Genomic DNA, 23,434 nt, shown 5'->3' on the forward strand with positions numbered 1-23,434 from the left:
TAAAGATTAGATTTTTGAGCTGCTACTTTGGAGTTAAGATAGATTGCTAAGAAATATGTAATAGCATAGTTTTCAGTTGAATTGCATTGTAAGGACAAGTTTTTCCGCAATAAAATAAATTTTGAGTTTTATTTATTTATCCTTACAATGGCATGTGTGAAGATGGATGTTTGTGTATTTCTAAAATTTAGCAATGTTAAAATGGATATGATTCTTGTTTTGCTATTTGTGGAAATGTCAAGAATTTACCAAATAGGGAGAGTTTCTCATCGCCCAAGTTTCAATTAGGCAGAAACTTGGAATCATACAACCTGGTTGCGTGATGAATGAGAAATTTCATACTTGGAAATTTAGACTAATTCTTTGACAAAGTGTCAAGTGAAGGACTAGGAGATCGAGTACACTAGGTTGTACGTTGATCAAGTCCACCACAAAGTGATGAAGATATTCGTCATGATTTACTAAAATTTAGTAAATATGTAACATCCCGAAATTTCAAAAGTTCAATGAAGGGCCAAAAGTGTAAATAAAAGAAGGGACTCGACGAGTAGGTCTGCTTACTCGCCGAGTCGGAGCGGGATTCTGTCGCGATTTAAGTGGCCAACTCGCCGAGTCGGCGGCTTGGACTCGACGAGTTGGTGCTGTAGAGAGAAAACCCTAATCCCGGGGGTTGTGCCCTATATAAAGAACATTATAACCCACCCTTAGCCTCTTTACTACCCTTTTGAGATCCAGAAACCCAAAAATCGAGTGAGCCTCCATTATTAGAGAGAATAGAGCTTTGGAGGAGGAAATCTTGGAAAGAGGCTTGAAGATCAAGAGGCTTGCTGCAAAGGAGTGGTGTAGATCCGGGATCTACTTCAGTTAGAGCTTATATTGGAGGTAATAATCTGTTGCTTGGGCTCTTTTGCATCTAGATCTTTTATCATTTGAGATTTGGGGCATTTTTGGTATGATTGAGAGCTATTTCGAGTTAGAGGCTTAGATCTGAGGTTGCTACCTCAGATCTAGGCTTGTGATGGTCCAAAATGTCATAAAGCTCCTGTCTAAGAGATATTGGTGAAGCCCCCTAGTCCTTAACCCTAGCCCTAGAGTGTTTTGGGTCTATATCTCCTTGGTTTCACGTAAAGTTTGCCACTTTATGTGAGGGTTAGACTGTAGAAGAGTGGATCTATGGATTGGAGCCCCTGCATGGTTCGAAAAGCCACTGTATGGATTGAGAACTGGAGAGACTCGGCGAGTCACATGGGTGTACTCGACGAGTTGTATGAACATGTGCATGAACTCGGCGACTCTGTTGAAGATTGCCTTGGACTCGGCGAGTCTGTTCTTGGACTCGGCGAGTCTGGTCGCAGAACCCCAATCTCTTCTGGTTAAACCTCGAAGTAGTGAGTCGGGAGGTGACTCGATGAGTTGAGCAGGATGGGACTCGGACATCGTTGGACTCGACGAGTCTTGGGGTGACTCGACGAGTTGAGTCGTGTTCTAAGAGTTTTCAGAGTATAAGGACTCGACGAGTCAACGGGTTGACTCGGCGAGTAGAGTCAGTCATGAAGTTTGACTTTGGCCTGGACTTTGACTTTGACCTTCATGGGTGTTATGGTAATTGGTTATTTATGTCAATGGTCCATTGATGGCGATAGGTGTTGGGGTTTGGAGCAGTGCTTCGGGAGTGTGCTTTCGTGGTTCGGTTCTTCGTTTCAGGTGAGTTATCCTCACTGTACTCAAGGGTCTAAGGCACCAAGGCCGGCCCTTGAATTGTTGTTTAGAGCTTGTTATGCTTATGTGATGATATGCTTGCTAGTATCCTGGTAGATAGGATAATGATATGATGTTATGCTCTGTTAGCTTAGTATCCTAGAGGATAAGGTAGTTAAGTGATGGCAAGTTTTGTTGGATCAGCACCCTGGTAGTTGGGTAGTGGTTATATTTATAGACCTGTAGTTGGTCTTGCCTTATGTACGCTGGTAGGAGGTTACCTGCGGGATATGTATGTTGAGTAGTAGCAGAAGGTATTCCATCCCGGTAGGATGATAGGGCCCTAGTATGTTGGTTCTGTAGAGTGTTATGTGGTTGCCTGTTATGTGTGCATGGTTGCTAGTGTAGGGGCATTCCAACCCGATGGTTGTGGGCCAGGAGTATTCCATCCAGGTGGGATGATTGGACTCATAGTAGGTTGACATTCCAACCCGATGGTTGAGGGGCCTAGGGTATTCCATCCTGAGGGATGATTGGACCCATAGTAGTAGTTATTGTATATATAGGAAGTGGGGCATTCCAACCCGATGGTTGTGGGCCAGGAGTATTCCATCCCGGTAGGATGATTGGACTCATAATATGTTGGCATTCCAACCCGATGGTTGAGGGGCCTGGGGTATTCCATCTTGCAAGATGATTGGACCCATAGTAGTTATTGTTGTACGTATAGGTGTATGGGCATTCCAACCCGATGGTTGTGGGCCGAGAGTATTCCATCCCGGTAGGATGATTGGGCTCGTAGTATGTTGGCATTCCAACCCGGCGGTTGAGGGCCTGGGGTATTCCAACCTGATGGTTGATTGGACCCATAGTATGTTGTTCATTGATGTATGTGTATGGTTGTGTATGTACGGGTATTTTGGGGGAACTCACTAAGCTTTCGAGCTTACGGTTTTCAGTTTATTGTTTCAGGTACTTCAGGAGATCGTGGTAAGGCGAAGGCGTGATCGTACCGCTCCTCATGTTTTATGATTTATGTGATATGGTTATGGGGGATACTCTGATGTCTAAACAATTTTGAAAACAAGATGTATGAACTTAATGGTTTTTGAATGAAATAAAATGTTTTATATTGATTGAAAATTTTTGGGTGTTACAAGTTGGTATCAGAGCCTTGGTTTGAGTGAATTGGAGGAACATTCGTGTGAATCCAGTCTCAAATCAAGGAAGGATTTTCAAATAGTTTTCAAAATAAGTAAAGGAGGATGCAGAGGGTACGATCAGCCGGAGCCAGTAAGTAGACCCCAAAATACCATACAAGTTATTTGATATTGTGATATGTTAGAACAGCATGCTAGTACTAGGCTAGGGATCTTCAGGAATTGCATGATAGAATTGTCTGATTACATGATGTCTGTTAGCCTAGGGTTTTCCTTATATGAAATTGACATCATTACTGTAGTTATTTAGTGTAGGCATCACGGTCATACATAACTAAGATCTTATAGCCTGAGAATGTTTGATTTTGCCTTATGTTCTGTTCTTGTCTGATTGGGAGCTTAGGGTAGGATTGGATATTCGAAAGTCTATAGGGTCCAGCGTTATGTATGACTAGCATACACTAGTGCTGCAGGGTTGGTGAAAGTTTCATGGATGGGTGGGTTGTGTGAGGTCGGGAGGCCAGTATGAGATAATTAGCATTCCTCTAGGAGTGGGGATTGAATGTTCGTTATGTTATGTATATTATTAGGGTGTTGTGGTGATACTTGAGACAAATATGGGTAGGTGTGGAAGGTAGTATGGGCCCGTACTACTGAAAGCACAGGACCCATACGCGTAGCAAGGAAGTCACAACTCCTAGGGTTTAGAAGGGAGTTGGTCTCCGGATATCTAGGCGGATTGTCTGATATTTTTCCTCTTCTATTTTCAGTATGGTGGTTACGAGGCGTGTTGTGACTGGATCCGGATCGGGATCAGGTCAGGGTGATCAGGGGGCCCCAGCGGCACCTGAGATTATCGATCAGGAGGGGCCAATGTTGACAGAGGATCGGGTCAGAGAGATCATCCGCGAGGAGGTGGTCGAGATTGTCCGGGGTCAGATTCCGGAGTTGTTTGGGACTATTAAGTCCGCTATGAGGGAGTACTTCGATGATCGTTATGCAGCTCTTACTGAGACGGCTGTCGCGGCAGCTACAGCGGCTGTAACAGCGGCAGGGGGAAGAGCCGGTCGGGGCTTCCAGTATCGGGATTTCGACAATACAAAGCCCCCTACTTTTGATGGAGTTCAGGATCCGATTGTAGCTATGAGATGGTTGTCAGATGTGGAGGGATGTTTCTTCACATGTTCATGCCCTGTTGATCAGAGGGTGAGGTGTGCTCTGAACCTGTTGAGGCTCGGGGCGAAGGATTGGTGGAGGTTGACCACGGGATCGTATTCTGATGCGCAGAGAGTTGCGGTTACTTGGGACCAGTTCTGAGGCATGTTCAGTACTCGTTATGTTCCACGGGTGGAGCGGAGAGAGATTGGCTCAGGAGTTTTTGGAGCTGAAGCAGGATTCTGAGTCGGTGAAGGAGATCACCAAGATGTTCACGGAGAGGGCGATGTTTTGCCCTGAGTTTGCTTCGAAGCAGGCTCAGATGACTCGATATCTGAGCATGCTCAAGACGAACATCAGACAGTTCGTATCCACGCAGAGGTGTGGTACCTTGTTGGAGTTGCAGGAGGCCGCTAGGCGGCGCGAGTTAGAGATTGAGCTCCAGTTGAGAGAGCAGATGCAGGCCCCGGTGCAGTCGCAGCCTGCACCGAAGCGGATGAGGCCCGCTGATTATCGACAGGGAGGTCAGAGGAGTCGCACTTGCGGGAAGTGCGGCAAGGTGCACGAGGGAAGTTGGCGTTCTTCTTCGGGGTGCCACAAGTGTGGCAAGGAGGGCCACATAGCCAGAGATTGTAGGCAGTCGACTCCAGCTGCAGGAGTCCGACTTTGTTATCATTGTGATCAGGTGGGCCATATGAAGGCCCAATGTCCTCTGCTGGCTGCCAGGTCAGTGCAGGCCCCAGCGCCAGCCACTTTGAGACTTGCTGACGGGAGTCAGGGTCGAGCAGAGCCTCCAAAGGCTCCAGGGCGTGCTTATCAGCTTGTGGCCGAGGAGATCAGGTCAGCGCCAGAGGTGTCAGCCGGTATGTTTTTCTGCTTTATCTCGTTTATGTTATGATTATGTGTTGTTGCTTCTTGCATGAGATATAAAGTGTTGTATGTGTTAGAGAAGAGTTAGTATTGAGAGTTTTTAGAGAGATAGTATCCGGTGTGGAATTCATGAGAAAGGAAGGTCATGATTCGGGGATTAGAAACTTTCAGCAGGAACTTAGGTTCCTTGAAGTTCGGTGTATTAGTGGGGTTCGATTGAGCAGCATGTCAGCCTCGCTGCCTGTGTATAATAGCTAGTGCTCTAAGTAGGGGAGAATTGGAAATTCTCGGATGAGTTGCTGGGTGTAGAGTGTTACCTGTCGCGGTTTGAATGTTGATCATTGGAGTGGTGCAATGAGGCTGTTCAGTTGTAGTAAGGGCTTGGCATGTATCATGGATCTTGGAGCAAGTAGGGAGGATGCTGCTTTGTGATAGCGGCTGGTGGGGTTGTCCCCGAATGGTGGAAATGCTGAGGAAATGCGACAGGCTATGTATGGATTGCTGGTTATGCGATCAGTCTCTGGGTATGTATGCATGTTATGAGATAGCGGTGTGCGCCGCTAAGGGGTGATGTATAGTGAGGTGCTGTCGTTGTGACAATGATTGGATGATATGTAGACATGATTTCAGTCTCCTTGCAAGAGGAAAAGGATAGTAATTCCAGATTGGAGATTTGGACAGAGGAAAGTGAGATGGCAGGTTGACAGACTCAGGAGTAGTCTGGACCGGTGATGAGGACTGTATAAGGATATTGCAGTCGGAGGGCGAGGACCTAGAGATCGTGATAAGGAGGTGTGAGTGGGTTACACTCAGTTGTGTCGAACCAAAGGGTTCGAGGGTGACGCAAGGACAAGGTCCTTGGGTCCCGAGCATGGTTGTAGGTTTGGGTCATGTATGAGGAGGTATTCCAATCTAGGGTATTCCATCATGAGGATTACCGGACCCTATGATTGATTGGACCTGGTGTGTTTGGTATTCCAACCCGAGGGTTGATTGGGCCAAACATACATGAGGATGCATGGGTATACCATCCTGGGAATGACTGGACCCGTTATAGGCGTGCCTGGTATTCCAGCCCGAGGCCGATTGGGCCAGGTACGAGTGGTTACGCGATATGGTTGGTTGATGGGTTATGGGAGCTGAAGGATGCAGTATCCTGTCAGCGCGTAAGGGATAGAATCAGAAAGGGGAACAGGGTTCGTTCCAGGTTGCAAGTTATCAGGGTTATCGCCAATCTTGGGCGAAGGAAGATGGATTAGTGTCTTAGCAGAGCTCAGTGGGTGTTTGTAGAATCTAGCGTTTGCAGGGCGCGGAAGTGTGCCCCTGATATGAAGGGTTAGTATTATCGGGTGATTCGTGATTGATAGGTGGTGCTTTTGAGTTGAAAGGCCAATGGTCGGCTTGGAGTAGTGGCAAGGATGCCACGCGGGAATAAGCCATTTTAAGAGAGATGCAGAAGTAGGGTTTGTAAGAACCTGAGTTGATTGAGAAATCGGAGTCTGCAGTGCAAGGGGTTTGTTCTGAAGCGTATGCTGCAGTAGGCTTCGAGGACGAAGCCTAATTTAAGTGGGGGAGAGTTGTAACATCCCGAAATTTCAGAAGTTCAATGAAGGGCCAAAAGTGTAAATAAAAGAAGGGACTCGACGAGTAGGTCTGCTTACTCGCCGAGTCGGAGCGGGATTCTGTCGCGATTTAAGTGGCCAACTCGCCGAGTCGGCAGCTTGGACTCGACGAGTTGGTGCTGTAGAGAGAAAACCCTAATCTCGGGGGTTGTGCCCTATATAAAGAACATTATAACCCACCCTTAGCCTCTTTACTACCCTTTTGAGATCCAGAAACCCAAAAATCGAGTGAGCCTCCATTATTAGAGAGAATAGAGCTTTGGAGGAGGAAATCTTGGAAAGAGGCTTGAAGATCAAGAGGCTTGCTGCAAAGGAGTGGTGTAGATCCGGGATCTACTTCAGTTAGAGCTTATATTGGAGGTAATAATCTGTTGCTTGGGCTCTTTTGCATCTAGATCTTTTATCATTTGAGATTTGGGGCATTTTTGGTATGATTAAGAGCTATTTTGAGTTAGAGGCTTAGATCTGAGGTTGCTACCTCAGATCTAGGCTTGTGATGGTCCAAAATGTCATAAAGCTCCTGTCTAAGAGATATTGGTGAAGCCCCCTAGTCCTTAACCCTAGCCCGAGAGTGTTTTGGGCCTATATCTCCTTGGTTTCACGTAAAGTTTGCCACTTTATGTGAGGGTTAGACTGTAGAAGAGTGGATCTATGGATTGGAGCCCCTGCATGGTTCGAAAAGCCACTGTATGGATTGAGAACTGGAGAGACTCGGCGAGTCACATGGGTGTACTCGACGAGTTGTATGAACATGTGCATGAACTCGGCGACTCTGTTGAAGATTGCCTTGGACTCGGCGAGTCTGTTCTTGGACTCGGCGAGTCTGGTCGCAGAACCCCAATCTCTTCTGGTTAAACCTCGAAGCAGTGAGTCGGGAGGTGACTCGGTGAGTTGAGCAGGATGGGACTCGGACATCGTTGGACTCGACGAGTCTTGGGGTGACTCGGCGAGTTGAGTCGTGTTCTAAGAGTTTTCAGAGTATAAGGACTCGACGAGTCAACGGGTTGACTCGGCGAGTAGAGTCAGTCATGAAGTTTGACTTTGGCCTGGACTTTGACTTTGACCTTCATGGGTGTTATGGTAATTGGTTATTTATGTCAATGGTCCATTGATGACAATAGGTGTTGGGGTTTGGAGCAGTGCTTCGGGAGTGTGCTTTCGTGGTTCGGTTCTTCGTTTCAGGTGAGTTATCCTCACTGTACTCAAGGGTCTAAGGCACCAAGGCCGGCCCTTGAATTGTTGTTTAGAGCTTGTTATGCTTATGTGATGATATGCTTGCTAGTATCCTGGTAGATAGGATAATGATATGATGTTATGCTCTGTTAGCTTAGTATCCTAGAGGATAAGGTAGTTAAGTGATGGCAAGTTTTGTTGGATCAGCACCCTGGTAGTTGGGTAGTGGTTATATTTATAGACCTGTAGTTAGTCTTGCCTTATGTACGCTGGTAGGAGGTTACCTGCGGGATATGTATGTTGAGTAGTAGCAGAAGGTATTCCATCCCGGTAGGATGATAGGGCCCTAGTATGTTGGTTCTGTAGAGTGTTATGTGGTTGCCTGTTATGTGTGCATGGTTGCTAGTGTAGGGGCATTCCAACCCGATGGTTGTGGGCCAGGAGTATTCCATCCAGGTGGGATGATTGGACTCGTAGTAGGTTGGCATTCCAACCCGATGGTTGAGGGGTCTGGGGTATTCCATCCTGAGGGATGATTGGACCCATAGTAGTAGTTATTGTATATATATATAGGAAGTGGGGCATTCCAACCCGATGGTTGTGGGCCAGGAGTATTCCATCCTGGTAGGATGATTGGACTCATAGTATGTTGGCATTCCAACCCGATGGTTGAGGGGCCTGGGGTATTCCATCTTGCGAGATGATTGGACCCATAGTAGTTATTGTTGTACGTATAGGTGTATGGGCATTCCAACCCGATGGTTGTGGGCCGAGAGTATTCCATCCCGGTAGGATGATTGGGCTCGTAGTATGTTGGCATTCCAACCCGGCGGTTGAGGGCCTGGGGTATTCCAACCTGATGGTTGATTGGACCCATAGTATGTTGTTCATTGATGTATGTGTATGGTTGTGTGTACGGGTATTTTGGGGGAACTCACTAAGCTTTCGAGCTTACGGTTTTCAGTTTATTGTTTCAGGTACTTCAGGAGATCGTGGCAAGGCGAAGGCGTGATCGTACCACTCCTCATGTTTTATGATTTATGTGATATGGTTCTGGGGGATACTCTGATGTCTAAACTATTTTGAAAACAAGATGTATGAACTTAATGGTTTTTGAATGAAATAAAATGTTTTAAATTGGTTGAAATTTTTGGGTGTTACAAAATATGGTGTAATTCTGAGTTGATTGAAAGAGTTTCAATCAATAGCAGAACGAATAAGAAGAATCAAGTAGGCATAAAGATAAAAGTTTCTCTATTCTAAGAAGAAGGGAGAGTACCTTTTATTGTGTTTTATGATAAGTCTTAATGATTAAGAACCATATCTCAATTGATCCTCTAAGTGAGTCTTAGTGCAATTGCATGTCTAAGAAGAGGAATCGAGAATTGTAGAAATGGTTAAATCAAGAAGTCAATCATACTTCGTTCCAATATCAAGTCTTAGAGTCAAGATTCTGACATGAGTGACAAGTCTTAAGTAGGTTTATAACACTCGACAAATGTGGAATTTGGAAAAGTTTTCTTATTCTTGCACATTTGAAATTGGTAAGTTGTGATGTCATGGATAAGACAAAGACCAACCAGGACCAATTGTGTGAAGTGTTAAACTTGACAAAAGGCTACACTAACTCTTGAATATTTGTTTGTCAAGAAATGTTTCTTGACAAGAGAATCTTATATGTCAAGGAGTCAGTGGGAGTCTTAATGGTCTTGAAAAGTTTAAAGAACAAATCAAGAGTAAACCTAGTTAATCATCACTAGCGCACGACTTGAGGTTTATGTGCCATTCCAATTAAGCTAAATATGTATGTGAGTTCTATGAGTTCTCATTTGAATGCATAAAGACAAAGCACCTTGATCAATGGAAAGTACATTGATATGTAGGGGTGAGTTGCTTGGAAGACATGGTGGGCACTCGTGTTACCATGAGGCAAGAAATCAAGATTGAACAAGTTCAGTCCATATGGTTTTTGGATTTGTTGCAAACTTTCGTTTTGACGAATTCGCATGGATAGGAACACATACATCATAAAATCTAAGTGTCATAAGGTTTCCCTCCTTCATGAAAATGATTGTGAGGAAATGCTTTCACTAAGAGAGATTTTAAGAAGATAGCAATTGTGAAAATTGTATTCTCAAATTCGATTATGATTACGGCATCCCTTTTCATAGTTCGAATTGTGAGATTTGGCAATTGGTCTGAACATTTGAGACTTAGTAAGATAAATTCTGAATTGTTTAGACACACATGTGAGCTATCTAAGGCAAAGGTGTATGAGCTTAAAAAGCTTAGATAAAGGATTATCAAAGCATCAAGTGTTAGAAATATGAACTTAAGGAATTCAATAAGCATTGTCTTCTAGAAGTTCAGCTGTGTTCTGAATACATGTCAAAGCTAGTGGGAGCATAAGTATTATGCTTGTATTGTAATAATCATCGTGTTAGTGGGAGCATGATTATTATGGTAAGTATTGCAAGTTAGCAATATTAATTATAGAAAACAAAGATTCACTTTGCAAAGTTGCAAGGGTTGAAAAGTTGTTTTGCTATAATTAAGGGAGAGAATATTATACTTCGTTTCAAAATTCTAAAGCTTAGATCGAGAAATGTTAATAAATTTAGTCAATGATACATAGTGCATTCTCAATATTCGATTATGATTACGGCATCCTTCTTCATAGTTCGAATAGTCGGAACATGACACATAAAATATTATGGCAGAAGGATGATAAAGTATCACGTCTTTATGTAAGACATTATGCATCGTGTCCAATACGCTTCGGGTATAGGATCGATTGCATATGCTATAATATTTGACCATTCTAAAATTTTCAAAATGCCTAGGGCATTAAGAGGGAAAAAGGGACTAGAATCGGTTTTGACTAAAATAATTAAACAACTATCAAAGGACGATCTGAGGTTCACTGAGGATTTGTCGCTTGTGAGTAGTTGGAAGTATTGTACTGGATGGACTATATTGACATTATTATGAATATATAAGATTCTATTAAGAATGAGTTGTCATATGGCAAATATGGAAATGTTTCCATTAAAGGGAGTTGGATATTAAGAAATATGTCTAAATTAGAAACTTTTATGCGAGAAGGATGTTCAAAGGAATGTACTTTGAATGTGAGACTTCACGTCTATGGAATTGTCTTGTAACAATTTCCGATAGAATACCTTGTAATTTCATTAGCCGGGTCTTGGTGACTTTTGTGCTATGACATTACGAAAGAATCATTGCATAAAATGTTAGAATCTGACATATTCTAAAAGTGGCAAGAATTTGGTATTCTTATACTAATAATAAGGATTGGGGATTGTGAAATGAGTTTCATTGGAAAAGTTTTCAATTGATCTATTTCACAAATTATGGACCATAAGAAACCAAAGTGTGCATGCTTGGAGCATGGGACAATTGTGGTTATAATTCGAGTAATAAGTTGATTTTTTGAAACAATAAGCAATGAATAATGAGTAATCAATATAGTGTTTAAATAAAAGTGTTTTTATTTACGCTCAAAAGTTTTGGGGTCATATAGGATTAATATTATTATTGCGTTTCACTTTGCATGTTTTGACTTCCAGAATAACTGGGTTATTCAAACCTCCACAGTCGGTCATACGTTGGAAGTAGGTATGAAGGAAGACTGTCATGAATCTGTCTGCAGATTGTCTAAAGTGTTTAGACATAGCACAAGTTTGCTGCAAAGTTCATGAGTGCTTTGATAAGATTAAAGTATTGGATTAAACCCACGTTCACTTGAATCACTTCATGGATTTATCACGGGTGATTATTGAGACGATAACATTGTATATTCTTGAAACCGAGACGTGTGAGTTGTTATTTGCTGGTCGGTTTGCACATTGATGATAAGTAAACGCACCAGTAACTTGGTGTTATAAAACTTATTGTTGTGTGTGATTCGATTAGTAGGTGCAAGCGAGCATTTGAGTCGAAGTTTATCCATTCCTTTTACCCAAAGTGGGATAAAAGCAATATCTGTGGGCCCCTCGATGATTTAGTGATGACACCCTAAGCGCTTGGCCAAGCCGGGACTAAGTTGATGTGTTCAATTGTAGTCTGTTGTCAGTCGTCATAAATCGGAAGTCGGGAAACAGTATAGAGAGAATGATCAAATTCATGTCTTGTGTCTATACGATATCTTGAGAATGGAGGAATATATGATCCCTTATCTAAAGGACACGCGTATCTGATAAGATCAGAGTTGACAGCGGCTTTTGAAAGCTACGATTGCTGATCAGGTTCTGAAGTAATGCATAATAGTTATTAGACTTATTCAAGTGGGAGACTGTTGGATTAGTGTCTAAGTCCATAACTATTTTGGTACGTACTTGACCCGATTATGAGCATGGTCCTTTTGGGTTGCCTTCACCATAGCAATATATAGGATGAATTAAGGAGAGAAAGGTTTAATTATGATTTATTAATTTATTATGAGAATAATATATTAAAGGAGAAATCATATTGTTTAATTAATATTAGTCAAGAATTAATTATGTGGCTAAAAGAGATTAATTAAACTTAGGGGACTGGAATTGTAATTATAGGATAATTGCAATTGGGTTATGGATCACCTTGCAATAATAGGTTGGACGAATTCTATGGGGAAGCCCATTAGAAATCGTCCAAGGCATGTTCCAGAAGGGGTCCATGGGCTGCTTGGGGCTTAAGCAGTCAAATTAGGGTTTCCTTGTTGGATAACCCTAATAGCCTAAGTATATAAGGAACCCTTGGGCACCAAAAACGTGGCTAACACTTGGATTAGGGTTTCCAGCCGTTTTTGTGCCTCCCCTCTCTTCTCTCCTTCATCCAATTGCTTAATGGTGTTTGTGACTCCATTAAAGGTGCAACACTTGAGGCACTAAGCTTTCTGAAGCCAATCAAAGCAAGGAATTGATTGTTATTACTATATAACAATCAAAGGTAATTACTAAACTCTTATTTCAGTTCTTATATGATAGATCTAGGGTTTATAGCTTTGGATATTCAATTGCATGTTCATTAGACAAACTAGATCCAAAAGCTATTAGGGTTTGCATGTACACCGTAGGAATGATGTATTGCTTGAAACCTATCAAAAAGATCATGGCTTACAATAATGACGTGCGCCGTTATATTCAAGATGTGGAAAATATTGTATGGTTGTTATGTGCCATATTAATAAGTTTGAGGTTGATTTGTAACATTTTAAAGTTAGGGTCTTAAACAAAATCATAAAATGGCTTCTTTTCTTTCTGTCACCACGTGATATGATTAAAGTTGAACAAATATATTAAAGATAGGGTTCCAATGGGCAGAGCTCATGCAGCGGTCCCACCAAAACAACCATCACAACTATTTGGAACAAATGCAACTTTCCCTCCAAAATCTTAACCGAACTTGACTGCCATTGGGTATATACAATTGTCGGTTTTGTTGCAAAGCATACTTTTTCACATCTTACATTTTTTTACAATTTGTCTCAAGAACATAAAAACAACAAAACAAAAAGGTATTTTTGTGTTTTTGAATCTAAAACATGCCTGAAATCTAACTTGTTATTTTTTGGATTATCCCAAATCTAGTTTCGTGATACCCCATGTAATAGGATAAAAAATCAAAGATTTTGGAAAGTATTTTCCACATGATCATCGAAATTATCCAAGTTCTAATTGATATTCCTTCCCTATTTTCTAACATCAGTTATGTATTTATTTCTAACTTCATTATATAAGTAAGTTTAATGGAAAAATAAGTTAGGTCTTTCCATTGATTCGCTTTGTTTATATCTCAAAGAGGGTCCCACCTATTAAAGGTAGGGACAGACCTATGCAGAATTAAATTAAATAACAAATAAAATATTGTTAGGTTTCAATTAACGGGTTCACAGCCAACATATGTTTCTGCCTAAAAGTAAGAGTTAACATTTAATTGCTAAAGAATTAAGCATATATTTAAGGGAGGGTGGTTATAGAAAATGCAGTGTTAGCTTTAATCTATAAAAGAAATATTGCTTAATATACAAGTGGTGATGTATTAACTGAAGCAGGATTTCACACCCAAATAATGATGAATATAAACAAAAAGAAACCAGAAAACAAGGCTATCTACCTGAAATTGATTGGATGAGAAGGTGGGGTGGGTGTATCTTCATCAAAATAATCTTCCTAGGCATTTGCAATTGCCTCCTTAACCAAATGAATTATGAATGAATGAATGAAGACAGGCATGGTCAATCCCATTAAGTGGAATCTGGATAGGATAGAGCATTGTCTGAATAATAAATGATAGAAAAAGATTTAAGAGAAAATGATATAAATAAATAAATAAATGACAAATTTTGTAAAGGGGTGGTGCCATAGGACTTAATGGGAAAGAAAGCTTCAATTCGCTAATGTACTTTATTAAGTTGTTTTACATCAAGTAAAATAGGAACACACATATAGCTTACTGGATTAAGTCATGTCTTTAGTCTCAAAAAGAATTTTGTATTTTGGGAAAAGAAAAGAGATTGCGTTTGTATGTATGTTTATCCAGGCCAAACTTTGCTTTGCTAAAACCTCAAACACAACACAAAGCAATGCGAGTTGAGTTGAGTTAAGTTGTAAAGGAAAACAAACCTTTACAGTAAGTAGTTTTACATTTCAGATAACATAGCCTTCTTTGTATTGACAGAGGCCACCTCCAGCTTCATCAGCTTCGTGAACTAATTAATAAAGGACATACATCATTTAAATTAAAAAAATATATAACAAATTCAAAAATATCGTCTTCAATTCTCTTCCTCTGTTGTGGGACAAACATTGCCAGCAATTGTAATGGTAGGAATGGGAAAAAAGAAAATTAGAAATATGTTTAAATAAGAGGAAAAGGAAAACTGAAGTGAAACCTGAGATGTCTTGAGTTCAAGTTCATCCCACTCCTGCGACGAATTACTTCCTTCCACAATCCCAGTCCCAGCATATATTAATGCCCCAACCCCCTACTCATGTTCATATATACATATAAATTTATCATCAAACAAACTGCATAACCATAATTAGTCAATAACAATAACAGTAACAACAAATAAAATAAAATAAAAGGGAGACATAAGTTAGAAGTAGTGAGTGACCTTTTGAACCAAGGCTGACCTTATACCAACAGCAAACTCACTCTCTCCTCCTCCAAACCAACCAACTGGACCAGCATACATTCCTCGGTCAAACATTTCTGCACCACCACTATTTCTCATCAACACACACATAAATATGTATATATCTATAACAAGAACCAGAGAGAGAAAATAAAGAAAAGATAGATGGTGGGTTTAAGTTTTAATAGAAAAGAAGATGAAGGAATATACATGTACCAGTTTCTGCTATGAGAAGACGTGCCTCCTCAGTAGGGAATCCACACACAGCTGGAGTTGGATGAAGTGAAGACAAAATATCAAACTGCACTCACACAGTCAAAACTCATTCTCCTAACTATCTATGTAATGTATTTCACCAAAAAGCCTTATCCTACTTTCATTTTTTTTTCTTATTTTGAAATTTGACTCAATTATATCATACTTCAAAAAAAAAAAAAAAAAAAAAAAAATACAATGCTATACTTGGGTAGGTAGATTTTCAAAGTACATTGCTATTTGTTGCATTATTATTATACTACATTGCATAACGCCATAACATATTCTTTTGCTAATAAAAAAGTGGAGTATATAGCATACCTCATCATCTTGACTTCTTAGCCTGCCTCTTAATCGAGCATAAAGATGTTGTACTCTAGGTAGCTTCCGTATTGTTTTCTCCGGTTCAACCAATATTGTTGTACATACTGACTACACATATGCATTTGCATTTGGTAAATATGAGTGAGTGCACGGATAGTAATTACCAACCTACAAATGTTGTTTCTACATTTACCTCTAATTTTCTTCTTATGCACTCCCGCACTATAGAAAACTCCTTGTCATCCTTAGAGCTGCAAAAGGTAATACCATGCATGATTTTAAAAACTTGGATAAACAATAAGACATAATAATAATAATAATAATATACATACCTGGAAAGTAAATCTAGTGCTATCTGCAGATCAAGGGCCTTTGAGTCACCTCTAGCTCGGGTTCCAGCCATGGCCTCGCTATAAATGTCGAATTTATTCCGATGAAATAATTGTTCTGGCTATTCATCAAGGTTCAAGTAAGTCATTAACAGAACACACAACAAAATCTACTATTATCAACTACTTTTTTTTTTTTAAAAGTAACAATCAATATATGCTATATAGTTGCTTGCACTCACAGTGTTCCCGATAAACGATGGCGCATCAGGAGGCTGAAGACAAAACTGGTAAGCATTTTCACCTTCAACCTACAATTTAATTACCAAGCCAAGTAATATAAGAAGAAATCATACATATGGATATGGATATAATAATGGCAAATGAACAAGTACCTGTAAAGTTGCCAACCATGTCAAAGGATCAATATCAGGGGAGGTTCTGATTATGCTGCTACGTGCAAGCACCACCTTGATAAGGGGTGAGTTGGAGTTGTTTTTGTTTATCATCTGCAATGCTCTGTTAACCCCAAAATCCCATACTTTCTTACTCGGAACATTATTGCTGCTTAAAATGGATGTATTAGGAACCTCTTTTCGTAACTTTACAATATTACAGGATACCTGCATCGCATCAAAACACATACATACATACATACATACATACATGCATGTTTTGAATTTTCATCAGAACATGCAAGAAATAGCAATCTACTTTTATTTATTTGTGTCCTACTTTCATTTATGTCTATTAGAATTTACAACATTCTACTTTGAAATATCTACCCCATTATTTAATTATTTTTTTCTTATTTAAGACATGTACTTTGAAAAATCTCTACCCAATTAATTTGAATTGGGTATATTTTTCAAAGTAGAATGTTGTAACAGGAAGAAATGAAAGTAGGATGTTATGATAAACAAATCAACTGAAGTATGTTGCTATTTCTAGCATTTAACCCTAGGTTCAACCCAATTTCCAATTCACCCCCCTCCCCTGAAATGAAAATGCAAAAGTTGGCAACCTGTGTCATGGTGGCCTGAAGTGCATGTAGTGCCTTCCCAAATGTCCATGAAAGGGATTCATCCCAAGCAATAGTAGTCACAAGCATTGAACTTCCTTCAAACTCATTAAACTCAACCTGTACTTGCATTTGCATATCTACCCACAATCAGTCTCACCTATACATACATACATACATACATACATGCTACACTAGGCTCTATTTGAATGGAATAAGAAAGGTAATGAAATGAGTCATTACATTCTATGATTTGTTTGGATTTTCATAAAAGTTTGATATTATATGCAAATATAATGTGTAATTTTAACACTACCTTATGCATTATGTAGTTATAATTGTATGAATTATTTATTTACAAAATAAAATTTCAAAAAAGTTTATTAAAAATTTAAAACCCAAATAGATTATAACAAAAAATATACATTTAAATATATAATATTGGTTTGATTAAAATTTAAAACTATGAACTTTTTTAAAAAGATTTGTGTCATTGAATATTACATAAATAAAAATGGATTATAATATATTGCAATTTTTCATTAAAGAATGAACAAAAAACCACCAGTAACTAAGGAATGTAATTAACAAAATGAAAGGAATCGCATTTGGTCCATTTCATTCCATGAGAGAAAACAAAGAACTTTTTTTTCCATTCCAATGGAATTACCCATTCCCATTCCTTTCCTGATTCCATCATACCAAATACTACCTACGGGTGGGGGTGTTGAACAAGTTGCTGTTTTTTACCTGTGGAATCATGAAAAAGAATGACCCAAAAGCTTCCCATTCAGATGATATATTAGCCAAGGCATCAAAACGGATAGCCCCATAAGCACGGATCATTGAACACTTCTTAGAGAGGAACCTTCACGTTTAAGTAATTAGGCATTAGATACATAATAAAGCAAATGGAAAATCTAAAAGCATCATCTTTTTAGCTATAGAACATAAGGTTTCTAATTGAATGCTAGAATGACTCATCGCATTTCTTCAAAGTTCAAACCAACCAAATATGATAATGGATGTAACGACCCATTCCATTGCTTTGCTTATTCTATTCCTTTGTAATCTCAAAAAAGAATGCACAAACCAAATCGCTACTAATGCTTTATCTGGTTAAATGCAAGAAATAGCAACATATGTTCATTTATTTGTGTATTATAGCATCCTTGACTCCTACTTGTAAATTTCCTATTACAACATTGCATTTACAAATTGTTTTTCTAATTAAATCATTGTACTTTGAATCATCTACCTATTATAGTCTAGACTAAACTGCACAAATGGTCCCTGTGGTTTGCTTAAAATTGTCACTTTGGTCCAAAAAGGTTTGGAGTAGCACCACAGGTCCAAAGTTTTCATTTTGTTGCGAGTTTGGTCCAGTTTGCTTAAAACTTTTTTATAATGACGATTTTGCCCTTTATATATTCATTTTCTTTTTTATTTAAATTACAATAACTAAAAAAGAAAAATCATTACATCTCTCTCTCTCTCTCTCTCTCTCTCTCTCTCTCTCATACACTTTTAAATCCTACGCCTGCAAAACATTCATCGAATCTCTGGCTCCGGCGAAGGCTACTCGTCGGACCTCCTCCTTCTCTGACTATAGCACCGCCTCCGCCTGCCATATAGACCACCATCTCGTCGCCATCGTCCATCTATAATCCTCCGATCTCCGATCTCGTCGCCACCGTCTAGATCTGTATTTCGCCTGTCCTACCGCATCTGCTCGTCATCGGCGTCTGCGGTCGAGTTTCCAACGGCGGTTATCATTCTTCGACTCGATCTGCAAACCATTCGTTGGACCACCACCTCCTGCCGGACCATCAATTCTGCCATCTTCCTCAACAAACCCTACATTGCCGCCGCCTTCATCCCCCCTCATCTCCGACGTTTTATCGTTCATAGGAGTTCAGATTTGTTCGTCGTTCACAGGAGTTCAGATCTGTTCATCAGATTTCAGATCTCGTAAGCTCATTTTTGTCGAAAAATGGCCGCCATCTTCCTCAGTCTCGTCGTTCTTATGTTCTGTTCATCTTGAAACTTGAAACTGGCTTGTGGCCTCCCTCCTTAGGGTTTGCTGAGGAAGATGGTTGCCTGAGAAGGTGACTTGAAGATGGTGTTGTTCGCCTAAACTCCGATGAAGGCCTGAAGATAGTGTGTTCTTGGATCTAGAGGGTTGTAAGCAGTAGGTTTTTGGGGTTTTGGAGGTGGAAGCCTCTTCGCCGGAAGCCTCCATCGCCGATGGTGGTGGTGGTGGTGGTGAAGGGCATGGGTTTTCTCAAAATGAAGCAAATGCTTTTTTTGTGAGAGAGAGAGAGAGAGAGAGAGAGAGAGAGAGAGTATATATATATATATATATATATATATATATACTAAATAAATAAGAAAAAAGAAATACAAAATCGTCATTACAAAAAAGTTTAAAGCAAACTTGACCAAACTCGCAACAAAATAAAAACTTTGGACCTGTGGTGCTAGTCCAAACCTTTTTGGACCAAAGTGGCAATTTTGAGCAAACCATAGGGACCATTTGTGCAGTTTAGTCTATAGTCTATAACATTGTACTTTCAATTCATATCTTATTAGAACATTATACATTGAAATATCTACCCAATTATAGCAGTGGAAGTTGCGTTTGTATTTTAATAATATTACTATAATGGGCAAATCTTTCAAAGTACAATGTTGTGATAGAATAAAATGAAAGTAGGATGCTATATTAAACAAATCAATGGAATACATTGGTAATTCTTACATTTAACCCTACTTGTTTTAACAACTTTTCGACCGATCTCTATTTGTCCTAACATCCTCCTTTTGGCACATCAAATCATCCAAAGGTGTAGGAAACATTATGAAATTGTTTGTATCGTTAAACATGCTTGTAAGGATGTGAGCAAGAGCATCAACATGCATTCTTCTTATTCGTAGACAAATACACGTCATTCTAACTAATATGATCTTAAAAAATTCAATGGATGCATCCAAGTTGGTGTAAAGTGTAAATTTTACTAAATAGGTGTTAGGGTTTCTCAAATTTCGATTATGTAACAATAATCATAGATAGACAGAAAATGCATGCGGTATTACCTACCTCTTGATAGATCGCCAATCATGGAGTGAGAAGGGACTGAAATGGCGAAAGAAGACAGCAGAACCGAAACCAGCAACGCTGAGAGGAGAGGAATCGTGGTTGCTGGTGTCGTCGTAATCAAATAAAGAATGAGAAGGAGAAGGATAGCCATAGCCATTGATTCTTCTTTGCCTTCTACTTCTACCCGAGAAGAAACATAGAGGGAGATGCTGGAATTGTTGCTGAGCGCGTAACCAGTCGATTGCTTCGATTTGCTGTTCGATTGGAACCTTCCATCCAAAATAATCAAATAAATTTCAACTATCAAAATTCATAATATAACATGTGAATGTGATTCCTCGGATATCGTGCTGTTTGGGTTGTTTATTTAAACACAGTTTTAAAAGTTGTTTGATAAAAATAGATAAGTTTTTGAAATGCTTAAATTTTTATATATATATTTTTTGAATAGAATGTAACGAGTTTATATTAATTTAAAAAGGGCATCTATTTAAAATAAGGATCACAGTATCAATTAAAATTATAGGAAATTCTGAAAATTGATTAAAACATAGTTATCAAACTTGTACGAGTCGTCGAATCGAGCCATTTGTAACCCAAAATGAGGTGGCTCGTAATGTGACTCGGATTTGGGTCTCACTCAGTAGTCAAAATTTCCGATTCATTGTCTGCCTGACTCATATCAAGTCGAGTCAACTCGTGACTCAGACGAGTCATGTATCCTCCAGGTAATACCATGCTCCAGCATGTAATCGGGTTGTCTATTGGTTAATAATTTTATTTTTTTTTAGCATGTTGCGTTTAAGGAAACAAATCAATGCGAACTTAAAAAATGGACATTACATGGAGAAAAAGAGGGAGGGAGGGAGAGAGTTTTCTTCTTCTTGTTTATTTCTTTTGGTTTCAAAAGTGTTTTGTTTGTTTGTATTTGTAATGGAAAACTTAGACGAGAAAAGATTTTGATATTTTTTTTGTCGGGAAGCCAAAAGGGGGGAAAGCTTTTGCTGGTGGCGGTTCCCAAAAGTAAAAGATGTAAATTGGTGTTTTTTTTCTTAACTTTATATTGCTCTTTTATTTCTTTGCACAACTAAAAAATGAAGGGTTATATATAATATTTTGTATACAATTTATAGTATCATGAGTCGTGACTCTTATGAGTCGAGTCACGATTCAAAATTTAGGATTTTGAGTCACGAGTTGATAACTATGGATTAAAAAATCCAATAGTTTTTTGGTAAAAACTACGTCAAATAGTTTCTAGATTTGAAATTTTTTGTTTATAGTAAAAACTAAAAATTAATCACAAATGAAACCTTTTGTTTAAATCAAACTTTTTGTTAAAAACTAAAATCTAGGAAAAAAAATAAAAGAAAAACGACACTATGATTTATAAGGTCGGTTAAAATAATAGTAAAGCACTTAAGTTGTTTCGGCGTATAATAATCATTTTTAAATAAGTTTAAAATAAATAATTTGTTAGAAACTGTTTATTTAATTCATTAACATGTTTTATTTTATGATATTTAAATTCTAAAAAATGCTTATTAGCGGTATTAAAACATATTGCAATAAACTAATAAGTAACTCACATATGCAATCTCAAACATGACAAACTTTCTTTTCTACTAATGTTTATGTAATATTTTCATCAAGAATGTTATAGAAGTTTGTGTATATAAATAAAGTAATGTTTTTTACAAATTATGTAATAACTTTATTAATTTTAGGACTAAAATATGGAACTTCTATTGTTAAGATCTTTAATTGATCGAATCAAAAAAAATATCCTATTGAAAAGAAACTCAATTATCGTGGCAGTTACAGAAATAACAAAAAAAAAATCAATTATTATTGTATGAATTATTGCATAAGTGACTAAAAATGGTTTTTGTTGTTGCTTATACCTATGAGTGAGGTAATCGGTTTCCGTATTTCTGATTACGACGTTTGCACATTTTTGTTATATTAAAAACATTTTTCCACGTGGCACATTTCCATTGGCCATAACAGCAAAGATAAGCCTATATCAACCAAGAAAGTAACAATACCCAGATAGCTTAGCCACTTAATTAATTACCTCCAGCCGTAATATTCCGGACCTGTACACCGGCGGGTGGGACCCCAACTCAGTAATCACAGAACTCAGTCGTTCCATTGCCATGGCAGGTGTTGATACAGACGGAAAAGTCCGAGTTTCAGTCATCCCGACAGGACTTCTTGGGTCTCGAGCTTGGCAACCGTTCATTGATAGCGAACAAAAATGATTATATCTCTGATAAAAAATATAAATAAATAAACTTTGTGTAATTCGACCCGTATATTTGTCATGGGCATTAAAAATTAGGTAGAAAGAAAATTAACTAGAAATGCTTACTTGGGTGTGGGTGTAGACGGTGTGTCTGGTTGCACCTAATATGTTGCATTTGGTAGAAGAATCTGCATGTTCCATAAAATGAGCCATACAATGGCCTGTCGCTGCCATCTCACTTTCCCTTTCCCAGGGTGGGATGGTGGCGTTTGGTTCACAGAATTGAAATTTGTTAAAGGAACCGGAATCTATCAAGAATTGAAACCAATTCGATATTTTGGTTGGCTGGAAATGTAATTGGAATCATGTAAGCTGACGGAATTACCCTTCTATTTTTTCTTTTTTTTGCTTACTTTTACTTTACTTCATAACTTATATGTCAATATGTTGCGAAAATCATGCAAAAAACATCATAACTTCAAATCATTTCAATACAATGAAAAGCAAACAATACAGCAATTTATTCATGGACAATCTGGTTCAGAACAGTCAAGAGATCAAAACAGTGGCAAGTGGCATGGTAGAAATTATCTATAGGGTATAACAAATGTGTACATTTATATAGTCTTGGACACTTTAGTTTATGAAGAACAAAAGAACTTTCATGAAAACAGGGGAATGAAGAATGAATCATATTCATGTAGTTATTTTAAATGAAAAAAAAGACCATTTAGAATCTGCTTTTGGAAACAATAAAAAACCTACAGAAACTCAAATAAAAAACAGATTACTCTGCAAAGAGGGGAAGGAATCGACTCACAGGAAAACGATTTTCAGCAAGCATTTATAAAGTGGTACATTTTCCTGCTCAACCACATGACATCGAGTCTCAAAATCGATTTTCAGCAGCAATCGATTCTGTTCTACATATCAAGCAATCGATTTTCAGGAACCAATCGATTCTCACAGGAAATCGATTCATGAAAAACGCAGGTCAACTGATAATGTTCTACATACCAGCGAGAGAGAGAGAGAGAGAGAGAGAGAGAGAGAGAGATACTCACCTATCGGCGCAAGAGATGAAGAAGACGCAGTCGTGAGATATTGAGAAGACGATGTGGTCGGCTGCAAGATAAAACGACGATAAGGTGTGTTCGCTCGCCGGAGGTTCGGGCTCAGCGTTTCAAGTTCGTTATCCTAACCGTATCCTTTGCTCCACCTGGAGCCTGACCCCTTCTATCTTATCTACTGCCTTGCTCCTCGGCTCCATACTGCTCCAGATAGATTTTGTGAAAAATAAAAGGGCGTAATCTTCTATTTTCATTGATGAGAAGGAAT

At 38.9% G+C, this 23,434-nt stretch overlaps 1 protein-coding gene across 7 annotated transcripts; it reads right to left on the bottom strand.

Moving 5' to 3' along the window:
* Positions 1 to 13,652: 13,652 nt before the first annotated feature.
* LOC145165635 (isochorismate synthase, chloroplastic-like) lies at positions 13,653 to 23,434 on the bottom strand. Of its 7 annotated transcripts, none has more exons than XM_079084408.1 (17): positions 23,161 to 23,430; positions 22,917 to 23,014; positions 22,223 to 22,441; positions 21,926 to 22,120; positions 19,849 to 20,117; positions 17,499 to 17,616; positions 16,752 to 16,868; positions 16,123 to 16,350; positions 15,970 to 16,038; positions 15,731 to 15,849; positions 15,592 to 15,649; positions 15,396 to 15,506; positions 15,036 to 15,120; positions 14,799 to 14,896; positions 14,574 to 14,666; positions 14,305 to 14,390; positions 13,653 to 13,957 (listed from the first exon to the last, which is right to left on the bottom strand). In XM_079084408.1, exons 2-16 carry the CDS (start codon positions 22,938 to 22,940, stop codon positions 14,322 to 14,324), a joined length of 1,872 nt encoding a protein of 623 aa, XP_078940534.1. In that variant the 5' UTR covers positions 22,941 to 23,014; positions 23,161 to 23,430; the 3' UTR covers positions 13,653 to 13,957; positions 14,305 to 14,321. The 7 variants fall into 7 exon arrangements, 6 of the variants coding, with proteins under 6 accessions (XP_078940534.1, XP_078940535.1, XP_078940536.1 ...); XM_079084409.1 differs by having other exon boundaries at positions 22,917 to 23,019; XM_079084410.1 differs by having other exon boundaries at positions 13,653 to 13,936; positions 23,161 to 23,429.

Source organism: Lactuca virosa, chromosome 3 (assembly GCF_052849685.1).
Source record: "Lactuca virosa cultivar CGN04683 chromosome 3, Lactuca_virosa_CGN04683_v6, whole genome shotgun sequence".
NCBI classification, from domain to species: Eukaryota; Viridiplantae; Streptophyta; class Magnoliopsida; order Asterales; family Asteraceae; genus Lactuca; species Lactuca virosa.